At 34.3% G+C, this 17,363-nt stretch overlaps 1 protein-coding gene across 3 annotated transcripts in view; it reads left to right on the forward strand.

Annotated features, from left to right (window-relative positions):
• NaPi-III (Na[+]-dependent inorganic phosphate cotransporter type III) overlaps positions 1-16,822 on the forward strand; it is a 163,317-nt gene extending 146,495 nt beyond the window's left edge. For all 3 annotated transcript variants that reach the window (XM_089089477.1, XM_089089476.1, XM_089089478.1), the window contains 4 exons: positions 4,404-4,540; positions 8,513-8,698; positions 11,693-11,845; positions 16,493-16,822. In XM_089089477.1, the coding sequence (XP_088945603.1) occupies positions 4,404-4,540; positions 8,513-8,698; positions 11,693-11,845; positions 16,493-16,646 (630 nt within the window). In that variant the 3' untranslated portion in view covers positions 16,647-16,822. The remainder of the gene's footprint in view (positions 1-4,403; positions 4,541-8,512; positions 8,699-11,692; positions 11,846-16,492) is intronic.
• Positions 16,823-17,363: the final 541 nt, after the last annotated feature.

The following is a 17,363-nucleotide window of genomic DNA, read 5'->3' on the forward strand; positions in this document are numbered from 1 at the left end:
CAAGTAAAAAAAGAGACGAAAATTAACGAACAAGAGAGTAGTGATGAATTATGGTATGCAAAGTAATATTTGGCAGGGAAAGAATGTTGATAAATCGCTAGGTGTGGCACCATGATTGCGTGATTTTCGGGGAACCAAATTTGTTTTCGGGGTGACGCATAGATTTTCGGGGAAATACCCGAAAATTCGAGGATAGTGCAAGCCCTGCTTGATTTCTAATCAGGAAAATCGAAATACCAAACCACACGAGAAAGAAAAGATCCGACTTTGCTGTTGACGCAATAAAAAATCGCCTCAAAATCAATTTAAAGTCGACCGAACGCCGCCACCTCTGCCGGCGGCGGCGCGTCGGCGGCGTTCGACCGTGCTTCTCGTCGGCGTCGTTCGGTCTACCGGCGTGGCGCCGGGGTCTACATAGAAATATATATGATTTATTTTGACCGTAATATCCTCCCCTGATGTGCTGAAAAAAACAATTGAGTATTTTGATTGGTCACTTATAACATAAAAAAGAACTTAAGTCTTTGTTTTTTCCTACTCGAATAACATCTCAAGCAACATTCTATTCTTAAAGTTTAAGTTTTCAGTCAGATTTTGGCAGATCCATCAACTGACAACTCGTTTCCATATGGTTCAGGTTCCAGAATCTGATGTGGGAATCTGTCAATCAAGACTAAACTTAACTGGCCGATAACTAAAAAGCATTATAAACGCCAAAAGAAGTTATTTTGATATAATAAATGGTCTTAAATTGCAAAATAAGTCATCTTGAGTAACTGTTGTTGAAAGTCTGAATAGAGGCTTTACTAGTGACTTGGAAAGAACCGAAAAATGAAGGAACCCCCTGGTATTTTGGTATTGAAAATGGGGATCTCTAGGAATTTCTAGTGGTGTTTTAGTGATTTTAAAAACTGAAGTGGAAACACTTGTGTTCCAGTGGGATTAATAATTAATACAATCTAGAAGTTCTCTTTAAAAACAGGTTCTGAGTAAACATATAGATTTCCTTTGTTAATCAATCTCGCTGAAACTCTTTAAAATTTTGTCACTTCCAAATTTAGGTCTCATTTGATTTGTATTCTGCTAAAATAATAGTATTGCCTTCTTGAATTATTGCTTTAATAATTATGCTTAAGGAAAGTTAGATGGCAACACTTGTGTTCTATTTTCAGAAGACAGACGGAGTTGCCAATCTTAGTAGTTTGAATAATTTGTGACCAAAGCACTGGATCGACTCTTAGTTGCACTTGTTTGTATTTCGTGGGGTAGATAGCGGATCATACCAAACATGTGAAACATCGGAATATTTACTTAACTCAAGTTTATTCTGCGGAGTGTTTAATTAAGCGAAAGATTATAGATGCTTTAGATCTTTTTGTAATGCTCAGATTCAATGTCCTTTACCTCGTTCCACTTCGAGACTTTAACTGTCTGTTGTATCTTCTTTTGATGGAATCAACAGAAACTTTTTCAGGGAAAATATCTTCAGAAAGATTATTCCAAACTGAAGCACAGCGTCTAATGAAGCTGTTCCTCTGCTACTTAGTTCTTGGCATGTTGTGCCTATGATATTTGTGTCGATTGATGGACCTTCGTATCACTTTGCTGGTTCGACAGGGGGAGGTAATAATGTGGTAAACCTCGTAAAAAGTGGTTGAATTCATGTTTTGTCAAAAAACGCCTTTGATGGTACATAAAATCTTTTACTAAGGGGCTAGAATGAGCCATGGGTAAAGCACTACCCACTCTATTAGCGCTGGTTTTGTCTTTTGAAGTATTGCCAACTGTGTTTTTGGAGCAACATTATACAGTGGACATCCGTAATCGGGGACATGCAAAGTGAATGACTGAACTAGGTGGGATAAGGTTTTTGCAGCGTCGAGTTATCTCCAGCTTTCTTGCACAGGAAGCTTTTACCCCGTTTGAAATTCCAAAAAAGATTCATGGGAAAGGTGCATTTCCAGAAGACGGAGGTTGTCTTCTCTGTGCATAATAAAGCCCTAGTATAGGCGGTTGAGTTTATAAATTTAGAATCTTTCAGAATATTTGGAAAGATAAACCTAATATTTAATATGAACTTTTAAATTTGAAAACATATACGTTTAATTCAATATGAACTGAATCAAGGCGAATGATCCTCATGTTTTATATGCTCCACTTTTTTAATGGTCTTGCTCATAAGATGATTCTGTACTTCTAAGAGTTAATTCTTAAAAAATAATAATAATAAATGTTTCTTTTATCGATCTGACCGATTTGGCATGTAGATAGCTAAAAAAAGACAAATCATGGAGTGTATTTCAAGGATCAAAGCTTTCATGTGAAAGGTATTTCTGGTCAATAAAGTTAAAAAAAAAGTAGTTGATTTTTCTTTTCTACCTCCTGTCATCTCTCAGGCGAAAATAAATCGCTTATTTTTGTACAGTTCTACATTTTATAATATGTGACAGCCAAAAAATAATAGATAATAGTTTAGTATATATTTTTTCCAGTATCACGAAGGCACTTTAAAAATGAATTGTAGCTCCATACATGGGCCGACCCAAAGATTCCAATGGGGCTAAAGCCCTCCTTTCTAACATGAACCTTGTTTTACAGCAATGTTTCCCGAAATGCTGCGGAAGAACTTATTCTATTTGATTTTTCGAAAACTCGAAAATCATTTCAAAATTCGTATTTTGTTTAATTTCTTTTTAAGGCCTCGCTCGTTGTAATGCTAGGATGTACCTAGCCTAATCCATCTATGAAGAATAATTTGTTTTTATGTCTATATTCTTCTGTTTTGTTAATTTTAGCACATATGCTTTAATGAAAACCAATCATCCGGACCAACTTTATAAATATTAAAAAAACATCTATCTTCCAAATTTATGTCGAAATTTCATAAAAAAAAATTGAGCTTTTAGGCTTCTGAAACCTCAATTGCTACTAAAGCCATGAATGAGGAGGCTTGAATTGCCTCGCGCTGTGAAATTTGCACTCGATCATACCAGTTTGAGAAGTTGTATTTCTGTATATTTTGTTTCATGTTTTATCTCCATCCAAAAACAATGTTCATACCCCCCCCCCCGGTTTTGGAGATTTTGCAATGTTCTCCTCGACCTCTTTAAAGATATTTTTGTTGTCTCTTTTTTTTTTATCAAAAATAGACTACAATATTGAAAAGATACAAAATTATTTTCTAATGCATATTTTAAACTCTTCTTCTTTTCTTTCTTTTATCCAGCGGTATTTGGTCCTCCTTTCTGCGTTTCCTCTTCTTTTTCATTTTCTCAATAATAAGTGGTGATACACTACGTAATGGATAGAATCAAACCGGTTATTGTTTCCTTTTCGTACTCCTGAAAAAAAAAATCAATCCTGTTTCTTTCTTCTTTTCTTTTATCTAAGACTCTTTGCTTATTAGTAATCTAATTTTTACCTATTTCTCTATTATTCCTTCACTTTACTACCTATCTATCTTACCTCATACTCGACGTTCCATAGCTTTCCACTTTTATAATTCCTCACATACATTATCTTTTCTCTCCTAGTACATTTTATCTACCTTTTTCCTTATAAACTTTTTTTTTTCATTCATACAATTCTCCATCCATTAATTTACCATACAACAATTTCAAAATTCTCATTCTAGCTACCCACGGCGGCAAGGGGCTGCTCCCCTTCATTAGGCCTGTAACATATAACATTAAAATGCAAATTTACAATGCATATACGTTTCTGTACTTTAAAATATATTCACCTTTCTTATAACACTTTAAAACACTTTTCACTATATTTACATAAATAAAAGAAAAAATTAAAAATATAACGCCATTTTTTTTAATACATCACATTTCAACACACTACTCCCGCTGAGCCTTGCGTTGTTAGGTAGCTACAATAATCCTCAAAACAAATCCCAAAAATCAAATACTTCACAATCCAGGTGAATCGTATTCCCCTTAATATATAAAATAAATTCCATTTGCTTAAAATAAATTTCAAACAAACATTTAAAAAAAATGACCAAATCTAAAATCTATTATCTAAAAATTCATAAAATCCTATACTATAACTATTCAATTAGATTTAAATCTTACCTAATAAATAAACTTTAAATGCTGAACAAATCCTGAAGATAACTATTATAATCTAAAAATTCTAATTAAACTCTAAAATCAAACACTTCATTAAAAGTTCGAAATATTTAACTTAAAATCTGCTCTTATTCCATATACCAAAATTAAAAACTCCATTTTCTAATCTTCTACCTAGATCCTTACCACAAAATGAAAAAACAAAAATCATACAAATGTAAAACCTTAAACCCTTAAACCCTATATATTTGTTGTCTCTTTTATTTTCTATTTTATGACTTTTCCTCTTAATCGTAATTAGAAAATACATTTTTTAATTTTTAGAGCAAAGACAAAAATGGCGAAAGGAAGGACCGAAGAGATAGTGAGGATGAAACAGAGGATGTGAAGCAGCTTTTCTCGTTTCTACAGATTCTTACTGCCTCTTTTGGATCATTTGCTCATGGTGGCAATGATGTCAGGTTAGATACCATTTCTATGCATTTATTACTGTGTATTGTGAAAAGGAAGCTATTAATTTAACAGGGTGGAAGAGGAGCATAACGTTAAAGTTTTATTTCTGAAATAAATTTCACGAACAAACAATGCCAACCTGCATTCATTGTCGCAAGAAAAAGCAATAATTATGTAAGAGAAATAAAAAATGTAAAAAAAGAGAAACTCAAAGGGGAACAAAAGTAAAAGTATGTCAGTCAAATGAATAGGGAAAATCAATTACGAAATACCAAGACCTTGATAAACTAAAGGGGCAAAAAAAAAAGATAAGAGAGTATATGTAGTTAAAAGAATGAAAAAACATTTAGAGTCTCAAACAATTTAAATTAAAACGTAAACAAAGGAGGATATTAAACTACTCTCAGTCTGTTGTGAAGTGTATTTTATGGTATTTGAGTGGTGTAGTCGTAGAAGCCTTTATTCTCCCTTTATAGGGGAGGTAAACTCTGGCCCTTGGGTAATTCAACTTTGGTAGCGTGCCTTAGGCTATGACCGGACTAATGAGGCGTACCGACTGGGTATGTTCGAGGGGCTAAAGGTAGATCATAGAGAGGTTGTCTAAAATACAATATTTTTATTTAATTAACATATAATAATTCCAGATATAGATATTCTACTAGGATTGGCTGTCCCAAGCAGACCACAAGTCTCAAAAACTACAATAATATAAAATAAGATACTTAGACACTTACAATGATAAGACAAGATTCCAAGGTATTTCTAAAACAACGGACCAGAGGTCAGTCCGGCATAAAGTTAGTATCCGTCTAAATCTGCCTGTTCCCGTAAAATGTATCTTTTATACATTTTTATCAACCACACCTTCCTTTAACCAACTGACGCAAATAGGTAGGAAGTGGTATTTCTCAATTTCCCGTTAAGCAGAAACTTGGCAGGATATATTCCTTATCTTAATAAAAAAAAAAGTGGTATTTCTAAACTTCGTATTTGCGTCTTATATATTTTTACTAAATTAATAATTAACTAAATTAGAAAGCTTTACCGCAAGTCCTTCCCATTTTGTAAAAGATTGTGGTGGTTATAGGAACTTTGTAGTCATTTTCTCTTGAAAGGTGACTCCTGAATGGACTGTTGTGGGGAGGAAATAGTTCCGGAATCAGGGAATTAATTACAGCCATTCGATCAAAGCTGGTGCGAAGGGTTTCATGTCTGTCTTTGGGGAAAACAGCTCGTCTACTGCAAAAGATAAAAGTTGAGTATATTTGCTTTAAAAGTAATCTCAAGAACTTCCAAACCACTTTGATTTTATGCTCATTTCCGTCGCTTAGGCTACGAATGCCAAACAGGACACACATGTTCTAATAAAGGCTAATAAAAGATATATAAATACGCAGAGGGTAATATTTCCTGGCCAGGTAAGATTTGAAAGAAGCTTTAGTAAATTAGAGATAGATATGATAATGTTTTTCTTTTTATTAGGGATAGGTCAAGGGCTAGATATAGGATAATGATTGGGTAAGGATAGGATAACGGTTACAAACAGTATAGGTTAGATAAGGGATGGCCGCTTTTAATGTTGTCAACATGGCTATCCCACGTAAGATTAGATGACAAGATAATGCCAAGAAGTTCAGCATGAGATTAGCCAAATATGAAAAAACTATTCAGGAAGTTAAAAGTAAGAATTGAGGAATCAAATTTCAAATGATCAAATTTGAAATGATCAAATTTCCTGTAAATATCATCAAAGCTAAACATTGATGTTCTTAATCGTACCAAGGAACAGTTAAAGTCCAAGCGAAGTTCTTTGTGACAAACCACAAAGGAATGTGTACGAAATTAACCGTTTTAAGTTAAAACAGTTAATTTAACTTAAGTAAATTAATTAAGTTAATTAATTATGTATTCATAAAAGTTTACGGCTTCATAAAATTTAATTACACAGATAGAAAAGGGTTTTCCAACTAAAGTAAGGAGGAAGTTTAAAACTTAAAACAGATTGAAATTACTCCGTATATAAGGGGGGCTGCCCCCTTCTCAACACCTTGTTCATTCAACAAAAGTTTTTTAGTGCTTTGGAAAATATTTTTTTTCCAATTGCAAATTTTCTTTAAAAATTTGGACAAAAGCCAAACTTCACAGTAAAGAGTAAGGAGTTAAGGAGGAGACAGTCCCCTTCATATAAAGAATAATCTGTTCAAATAGGTTTCAAATCTGTTCCTTGCTTTCAATTGAAAATCTCTTTTTTTTTATTTAGTTTCTTATTGTTTTGCAAATCATACCCAGGCCTAACAAAGATATAGTTTGAGCTACTGATCCCAAACGTAGCCTAATTTCATTACAAATAAAGCGAATCAACTTGGTTGAATCCAGTAATGCCTCCGTGTGGCATTACTTCTTTTGCAACTGGGAAGCATAAAAAATAGTTATTGATACTTTTAAATTAATTACCTTCTCAGAATTTTAAATTGATTGCAAATTCGTCCTCTTTGGGGTAAAGTCATAGTTTGGTACCCTAAAATGGCGGAAAACAAGATTTCCCCTGGCCCAAACTTTATAGTCACTTGAAAAAGGGCTTTAAATTTACATTTGAATGAGTTTCCTCCCAATTATCTTGGACCTTTGGTTTGATACAATCACCCCTGGGAAAAAACAGAACAAATAAACCTGCATCAAGGATGTTTCTTCTGAAAAAAAAAAGCAAAATTCCACATTTTGAAATAGAGGGATTTTCAATAAGATCGCTTGCTTTTTTGGGGATGTTACCCCTTTTTTCAAAATCAGGCAAATTTTTCCAGATTTTTTGTTTTGGGTGGGTAACAATGAACTGAAAGAATTTTATATATTTAGAATCAGCATAAAAAGCTAATACTGCCGGTGTAGCAATTGTCATGAGAATTCTATTTTTAGTGAATATTGGCCCAAATCACTTTTTACTTCCAACTTTTTATCACAAACAATTTGATAAGATTCTCTGGTGACGATTTTTTTTTAACGTGTTCATTTTGTTTACTTGAATAGGATAATAAAAAGAAAGAGGGTCAATTTTACAGCTGGATAGTAAGTTTAAATTTTTATTTTTCTTTCGCTATTTCATTTTTTTTTTTTTAATAAAATAGTCTGAATATATAAGGGATTTAAGTTTGAGGGAGAGAATTGTTCTGTTATGAAAGAGGTAAATTTTACATGGCCGTTATAAAATCAAAACGTGGTTTCTATGCAGACAGGATGATTTTTGAGTATCTTTACTCCTTCTGTAAACTATTGTAAGGCGTAGGGAATTGCATAAAGACAAATCTACATCTGTTATAGTCTACGGAACCAATAAATATTTCTGTAATTTTGGTTCGAGTGTGATTTTCTTTTAAGATTAAATGCATAATAATTACATATATATTATCGATAAAATAAATTGATCCCTTTACCAGAAATCCTTGTATTTTAAAATTTACTGTATTTTGTTTCATTTTGCTTGCAATTTAATTGCTCTTTTTATTTGAGAGTTTTTTTTTCCTAAAAGTATTTAAAAATAAACTTATTCCAACGAAAAAATGTCCTGAAATATATTCCCTGTCACCCAACCACCATTGCTATTTTAGCGTCTGCCCCCCCCCCTGGAAAGTTTTCTGCCGGCGCCCTTGTTTGTTTCTGTTTTGGATCAGAATAAAAGTTCGTTTCTCCTGTCGGAAAAATTGCATTGGAAATAAATAATAAATTCCTGCTTAGGAACTAAGGAAAATGTGCCACAGACATTCTTCTTTTTACGTAGGAAGACTTCAGAGAATTTTGCTCTCATTTTCCCTTGTGCTTTACCTTCAAAGATATGTCTAGTGTCTATATAAAGTATACGCTCTCTTTTTTTTTATCCAGGTTGTATCCTTGCGCATGGTTACCAGACTATAGTAATAGTCATTAAAAGCTTAAAGTTTCATATTAAAAAACTAGAGATTTTGTACAATCAATATATTTAATTCTAGTAATGCTATTGGCCCTTTGATTGGACTGTGGTTGATATACGTTGAAGGCTCTGTCGCTCAGAAAACAGCTGCGCCTGTCTATATTTTGTTATACGGAGGATTGGGCATAGTCGTCGGACTGTGGGTCTGGGGCAGACGGGTCATCAAAACTGTTGGTGAGGACATCACGAAGATCACTCCATCCAGGTAAAAGGATCTTTTTCTTGCTAAATTTCTATTTTTATTTTGATCAAATATACTGACTTTTAAACGGGACGAAGTAGCTCAAGAAAAGTTTGTAGCACACGTTTTGTTTGAGCGTTGAATATATGAAAGATTTGATCCGTTTTAGTCTAAATTTCCAGTTTCTGTTTATTTGAATACAATATGGTATGTTACGAATTTTACCTATAATGTTTCGTGTCTTGGCAAATATGAAGTGTTTCAAGTTTTAGTATATATTCAGTTTTCTTTTTCTTCTTCTTTTGTGCATGTGTTCTGTGTGTAATTACGGTTGGTTTTCAGTTGTGTGAAACTGCTTAAAAGTCCATTCGCTTAATAAACCTTATTTCTTCATAAAGCCTTGCTTATAAATTACATTTTATATCAGCTATCTTTCTGCAACTTGATTTTCCTCTTCGTGTCTTTCACATCTACAACTCCACACGCAGTTTTTTAAAAATCAGTCAATAGTCAAAATTCAGTTTTTTTTATTCAGATTAAATGAGAAACCCTCATCGCTTATTTAGAAAAGGACGTAACCAAAACTCCGATCTTGTTTTTATGAATGAAGTAGATTTCTCTACATGCTGTGTTAATCTTTACCAATCAGCTGGTTTGTTGAATTATTGTTTATTTTGAAATGTATGTGAAAATCGTAATGGATGTTTCTGTCTTACAAATATTCTTGACTAATAGAAAAAGGGTGAAATTTTTTCTTCAAAAGGTTTAACGTCGTACACGCGTGGTTTGTACACCTGAAACCACGCACGACTTAAATAATTGGCGTGCATATAACGCGCCTCTTAATTTCTATCCTTTGTTGGTAGGCTGTTGGGAGGGGCGGATCTAGAGTGAAATCTTGGGGGTGGCCCAAAGAACAATCAAGGGTGCCAATGAGCAAAATCTTGGGGGGGGGGGCAGTGTGATAAAAGTGCCAGTAATTGACCAAATTGACGAATTTATTCTAAAAAAAAGAGTAAAAAAACAGGATAAGTGGGGAGCCAGAAAAAATCTTGGGAAGGGGGTGGGCGGTCACCCCTCCCTGGATCCACCAGTGGCTGTTGGTTAGAAAAGGGAAAAATCTCTCTCCAAGAATCGAATTATACTATGTGAGATATTTTGATTCTATTGAACCAAATATTGTCCCTGCTGTATCGATTCGAGACGTTAGAGAAATCCCTGGTTCTCCCTGTTCTACTGATAAAAGACATTAGAGAGACCACTGATTCTCCCTATTTGAAATATGTAATATAATTTTCCATATAGCCTAGTTGCATCACATTGCATACAGTCACATTTTTAGCTTTGCACTAAATGTTTGATTCGGACAATTTTCGACAGTGTCAATCGTGTCGACTAAAATGATTTAAAGTCAGAAACATAAATTTAAGAAAGAGCAGAGCAACTTATGAGCCCTGAATAAACCTTCTGAAAGCTTTAAGGCACTAAACTAATTTATTACTAAATTAGGATCGGTTAATCACTAGCTTAGGGTATAGAGCATCTCACTTACAATTGGCAATAAACCTGTCAAAACAGATCCGCATTTTAGAAAAGCGATTACAATAACTAATATTAATGACATTTTTATTTCATTTTAATTGATAGAGTTTCATATTGTAATTAAAAAAGAATTGTAATATTCCGAAATCAATCCAAAAAACAGGTCGTGGGGTGAATAAAAAGCTGAATATGACGAAGCTTTTATTGTATCCCTCGTCTATTAACCTTATGCCAAAAGCGCTCATTAATTTAAAATTTATCCATCTTATCGTCAATTCAATTATTCATTCTCAGTTGATTTACAATTGAGGAAGTAGCTGCATTTTCTTATTACACTTTCTGAAGGTTTTAATATATTGAATAAATTTATTATTAATTAATGATCTATAAGTTCTATCTTAAGGCTTGTAGCCTGTTACCGACAATTGACCATAAATCTTTCAAAACAGTTTACGGTTGGGGGCATCTCCTTAATGCCCTGGTTGTCTCTGGAGGTAAAAGCGGTCCTAAGGTTTAAAGTCAGGTAAACACATTATTTCAGATTGTGGATGGTAAAACATAAAGAATTATAAAACATAAGAAGCGATAATTAGATAACTAACTATCGATAACTAACTCAAGTGGTATGCCATATAATTGAAATAGTTTCGTAATTGTTATCACTCGTATAAAAAATTGAGTTGTAACAAACGAAAATCGATTCTTTTTTTTGTTTATCTCCAGTACAGTAGAGAGAATATATAGTACCGACAAAGGCTATGCTCTCTGTTAACAAAATTCGAAACATATTTAAAACCACACAAGATTCATACTCGCCGTCGCGCACGAGCGATTCCGATGTATACATCACGAGAAGTATATGGAAAAACCTTTTTTTTTGTTGTCCGACCACTAGCAACTAAACTAAGGTTCTGACGTATATTCCCAGGGTCAGTACGTGCGGTATCAAATGTGTTTCATGTTTGTAAAAAGAAGACGCTACAGTCTACAGTGATCTCCAGTCAGTGAATAGATTGCCGCTGTGGAAATTAAGCTACTGTCATAAATCAATACCAATAAGAGGGCCAAAGAATAAAAAGAAGTGGCATGACTAATATCCATCTGAAATACATAACACCACCAAAGACTTAAGCCTAAGAGCTTGCAGAGGGTCTTCTTTTTTGTCCTTTTCTCTTCTGGAGTCAATATTTATTATGTACACATTACGCAATCTGTTTGGTCCTGGTCCTTCCGGTAAAAATTGAAGAATTTCACCTACCACCCCCCCCCCCACCACCACCACCACCACCAAAAATACTATAAATAAATTTGTATTGTTGCAAACTTGATCAATAACAAGTCAAGGAGTAACAAAAACGCTGATCATGACAAAGCTTATAAGATCTCCCGCATCCACTACCTTTAGGATGAAAAAAACGAGAAAAGACTAGTTAATTTAATATTCTATTATTTAATCACAACTTTTTTTATTTTCAGTGGATTTACAATTGAGATAGGAGCTGCATTTACAGTTTTATTAGCATCAAAAGTTGGCTTACCAATCAGTACCACACATTGCAAAGTGGGATCTGTGGTCTTCGTCGGGTTAGCCCAAAAAACAAAGCGAGGAGTAGACTGGAAGCTTTTCAGGTAAAACCAACGAATTTGAATAAAATGACATTACAGTAGTAATTTATGTTAATTTAAATCAGTAACGTTACTATACACTAAAAAGGTAATAATTCAAATGAAGATTTACCTATTCCATTTTATATAAAGAATGTGTATAACTATGTATTCGCACTCACAGTACAAGAACTCATGAGAGATAGCAGCAATCCTAGAGTAAGTAATGAAAAATTAGGTGAAGTCAAAAATCTGTTTATTAGAATGAAACAAACAGTGCTGGTGCTTTATGTGGACACTGCTATATATTGTACAAGTCCCGAAAAAACCCGTCAAACAGGCTATTATGACTGCAAAGCCGTGGTTTCTCAATGAGTTACAATGTTTGAACGATTGTCTTTGGGGGTTTAAAGGGGAAAAGGTACCTTGGTTTGGTTACGTATTACATATATGGTATGCTTTACCCCCCCCCCCCCCTCCTAATGTGCAAACATATGATCTTGATTTAAACCGAAGGAAAATGGTATTTGAATGCTTTAATTTTAAGTTATCGTATATTGGGTTTATAGGAATATCTCCAGTATCTCTATTTAAAGTAAGGTCTTTGTTAATACTTTTTTTTTTAGATTTTAATTGCCTCCCTAAAAGAAGATGGGAAGCCCTTTGCTTCTAATAGTAAAATTCCTTCATCAACTACATGATCTGGATTTTCAACAATGTGGGGGGCCAAAGCAGAATCAATATTCTCATTTTTATTTTAAATTTCACTTCCAGAGAAATCTTGTATTCGTGCTGTCTTTTCCCCGGGAGTCCGCGTTTACCCCCCCCCCCCTCTCCGGGAATATTCCTCCCTCGCGAAAAAGTTTCCCCTATTTTCCCCTTGGATAGTTCTGGATTTTCATTAGAAGGGAAGTTAAAATTTCTACTCTCCTGTTTCAGTCAGGGGCAATCGTATTCCATTACCTATAGTAAAGATCCATAAAGGTTCAATGTATTAAGATTTGTTCATTGATTTTTTCCCAGAGGCACTTCATGTGGAAGGGGTGGTCATATAAGCTATGGAGGGGGCTCAGTCAGTGGGAAATCGGAAGTTCGAGTGCCCTTTTCTAAGACTTTAAACCCAATTCTAAGATTATTTTCAACCAATTGATACCAAACGAGTTGTTACTGACTACAGTGTCTAAAAGAAATTTTTATTCTAGTTTAACGGTCCTTTTGTTTCAGCAGTTGTTTTGAACTAAGCTTCGGATAAATACAGGATTAGCTCTAAGGGAGAGATGATGGAAGGGTGGAGGAAGAAATTAATATATAATCCTCAGGGTCGTATCTACGACTTTCTTTTCGAAGGGGGGCTTTGGAACCGGCACGGTCTTAATGACTGTGAAAGTAACTGAATGTTCCGCTATTATGCTCCACTGCTTAGTTAATCAAAGTCATCAAAGGGTTACAGACCTCTTTTTTACCTGTATTTGGCACTTTTATAACTAAATGAAAATCAACATGTGTATGATATGAGGAATGTGGCTTAATACTGCTATATAAATAAGCAAGGCTGTTAGTGTTTTTTTTTTTTTTTTTTTTTTTTTTTTTTTTTTTTTTTTTTTTTACAAAATGGATGTCTGATATCAGGCACTGTCCGGTTGCTGAGGTATTACTGTAGGCACATGATGACCAAAGGGATAAACTAAAAAGTTAGTTAAATTGATTAAACTCTCGATGAAGGGGCATTCATTACCTTTTTTAAGAAAAATCAAAACCATTAAAAAATGTCACTAAAAACTGTAAACGATGCTTAAAAAGAAATGCTCAACTAGTCGTGTAGCTACAAGACAACTCTAAAACGCCAATTTTACCCTGTATATCCCAGGGAGCATCTAATTATGCCTTATCTTACTAATTTTACCTTATTTTACCAATTTTACTTACCGAGTTTTTATTTTACGGTAATTTTACAACACTACTAGCAACAAGAATACGGACATAAAACCCGAAAAATTGCACATTTTGAGCACAGGTAGTGCATTTGCTACGAACAGTTCCTTTAAGTTTTCTAGAGGGCTCCCTCAGCGCAACTTTGCAAGAGGAAACTTTGTCCTTAACCCCTCCTCCGTGTGTGAAAAGCACCATACGATTACCCTTTAATTCGTGACAGCTGTAAATGGAAACGAGTTTCGCCATCCCTCTCAGGGTGAAAAACGGAATATATGGATTTGTTGAGAGTTATAAGAATGTTTTTTTTTTTAGAAAGTAATTACCACGGATTTTGTGTATTGTACTTATATGTTCTTTTTAATTATGACTTTCAAAAATATGAATTTTGCAATCCTAAATGTTATTTTACATTTCATGTAAACAATCGAGGAATTTGCCTTAAAGACTTGTATTCCTCAGGAAAAGGTTCTGCATGATCCTAATGCTTTCTAAAAAGCTTTCTGAAACCATCCAATTAAGGCCAATGTGCCTGTTTCATTGGGACGACAACGTCACAGCCTTTCAGATGACAACGTCACAGCCCAAAAACTGGAATAGTATCACCCGTCAATAGTAAACACCCGGTAGGCCGGTATAATAATAAAAAAAACCTTCGTCTTCAGAGGTAATAATACAGGGGATTGACACTTGTCAAACCAGCAGGTAAAGGGCAAGCTTCGAGGAGATATCAAATCTTGTCTTGGACAAGATATCTTGTCTTGAAAAGGCCGAAAGTTTTTGATAATTTGAAAAGGAAAAAGAATAACTAATAAAATGGTTCTAGGCGTTGACACCCCCCACTTCCGGGGAAAATGCACCTGAAAGATGTCCCCTCCCCCCCCCGTGGATAATTAGGCTTTTCAAATTTGAGAATTTTATTTCAGTTGTTTTTTTTATTTCCGTAGGGGGAAGGAATCTTGACACTTATGTATTATTCGCCACTCACTCAGGTTTACGCTGTGTAAAACTAGAGAACAAACCCGTTTCTTCGTTAGTTTCTTCCAGCTTAGCACAAGACAAGACAAAGACACACAAAAGAAAGACCGCATCTAAATCTCAAAGCCGCTGTAGATAAACAGGTTTCTGCTGCATAGTGAGATACTCCGTTACAAAGATTTAAACTTTAGTATTTTGGGGTTTAGGGGGACTAAAAGGTAGCTAGGTAAGGCTAGATTACATATTGGTACTTTTCAATTAGCTGGTATCCACGCAATAATGCGAAGATCAGATAAAAACCTGTTAGTCTGCAAAGATAAGTGACTGAATGGACATGGATGTTAAAATTACAAGTTGGGATTTGCCAAAGACAGAAAAAGAGTGGGTTCTGCCAAAGACAGTACCCACTATATTACAGTGTTTTGGGCGCATAATTGTAATTTGTAAATCTTATAATTTTGTTTATAAACCATTATATTTTGATCCTATTTTGTTTTATTTTAGTACCCCTGTTTTAGTACCGGGTATCTGTCTCGCGTGGTGCAGACTAAAAGGTTTTTATCCTATCTGATTTTTGCATTATCGCGTGGGTACCAGCTAATTGAAAAGTACGTACGCATTTAATATATGCTATGCTTTACCCCCCCCCCCCTAATATGCAAATATATTGCCCAAATTTGTTTCTGAACTATTATATTTTCATCCTATTTTGTTTTATTTCACTAGCATTAACGAAGCGTCCCTTCTCGCGTGTGTACCCAGATTCTACACAAGTACCATTTGGGCTATATATTTGCACATAGGGGGGGGGCAAAGTATTTGGATAGTTTGAAGTCAGAAAACAATTCTTACTTCGTAATATTCAGAATAATTGTATCTAACACATTTTTAATATAGACCCGCTATACCCCCCCCCCCCCCTAATGTGCAAATCTATTGCCGAAATTAGTTTATAAAGTAACGAAGAAACCGGTTTGTTCTCGTGTTTTACACATAGTGTAAACTGGAGTGAGTGGCGCATAATACACAAGTACCAAAATTTCTTCCCCCTACAGAAATTAAAAAACTAAAACTCGAATAAAATTCTCAAATTTGGAAAGCCTTATGAATTTGGAAAGCCTGACAAACTCCAATTAAAGACAAGTTGACAGTTAAACGCAAGCATTACCCGTCCTAGCCTGAGGTATGTTTTCATTCAGGGGGTGTAAAGTGGGGTTATGTAAGACAGGAGAAAAAGAGTAAAAACTTAATTTTATTTATGAATATATATATATAATTAATAAATTGGACTAGAAAGCTGAAAAGTTTGGAATAAACTAAATAAAAAGGAGCTACAATTTGAAGTTACTTTCGATTTTTTCGCTTTTATCCATGCCGTGCAAGAGTCCAAAATATAAAAACACAAAAACAATCGTGGGGGAATAAATTAAAAGAATTTAGAATTTTCAATCAGGCCAATTAATTTCAAATTTTTTTTTGAATTTATAGCACTTTCGATTGCCCAAAATTTTCCATTTCTTAGGCTCCAGGCCTTTTTTAAAAAAAGCTACCAGGTGTCACATTAGATTTTTTTTTTCTATTTCCTAGGAATTAAATCAGAAAAAAACAGGCCAAATTTTAGATCCTTGTCCAAAGATCACTTGTGCAAAATTTCATTGTGCTGGTATGCCGGGTCAGAGAGCAAGATATCTTTTCGTAGCATAGCAAAATTAACATTGCAATGAATTTAGCGACATTCACCTTAACGTGCCTATTCTCTTCCAGGAACATTGCGTTTGCGTGGGCAGTCACCGTTCCAGTCGCGGCCGCTCTTGGTGCTGCCTTTATGGCTGTTTTTAAGTTCTGTGTTATGCCCAATATGGATTTCTTGATAGAACAAATCGCACAGAATGGAACAAAAACTGTTGGGCTACTGTAAACCCTCTCTAAAAATCTGTTATTTTTTTATTGCTAAAATAAGTTACTCCGAATATGTCTGTTTTTATGGTTCTACCTCTTCTATTTTGCTTTAATGCCAGTGAACTAAGGGAAAATGTTAGAAATTGTTTTGTTTTGTTTATTTCAGTTATACAATTAAAGCAGATATTTGTTAAAGTATTTTGCGTTTCTCTGGTATAAACGCTATCTTTTTTGCTAGTTAATAGAATTTGTGTTGCTTAGGTAATACAAATCCAAACAATTCGAAATTATAACAAATTGTTATTATATTATTTTTTGCGTCATAGCCGTACTCACAAAAACTCGATATTTTATTTTAATAAAATCAGTATCATCTACTGTATTTAGCTGGATCGTCTTAAAGCCTAGATAACGGCTCTCCAAAATCAAAAGACATTAATTTTGATTTCTACTTTGATTTATCTAGGTCTTATTTGAAGTCTTTTCCTGTTTCTTAGAAGGGAAGTCAAGATTGAAAGGGAAGCATATATTTTTCGACTTATTTCCAGTTTATCAACTTACTCCTATATTTCTTAAATCTAATAAATAAGCCGCTCTGTAGCTTTACAGTTTTTAGTTGTTGCTTACCAAAAAAAATAAGACAATGGAATTGTCAAATCGACCTTTCTTCAGTGGAACATCCTGCTAAGTTTTCTGGGGGGAGAGATAAATGTGTTTTTAATTTGGATAGCCTAAA

The sequence above is a fragment of the Artemia sp. Qi Xiang Cuo genome, chromosome 5 (assembly GCF_049724085.1).
Source record: "Artemia sp. Qi Xiang Cuo chromosome 5, ASM4972408v1, whole genome shotgun sequence".
In the NCBI taxonomy this organism is placed as follows: Eukaryota; Metazoa; Arthropoda; class Branchiopoda; order Anostraca; family Artemiidae; genus Artemia; species Artemia sp. Qi Xiang Cuo.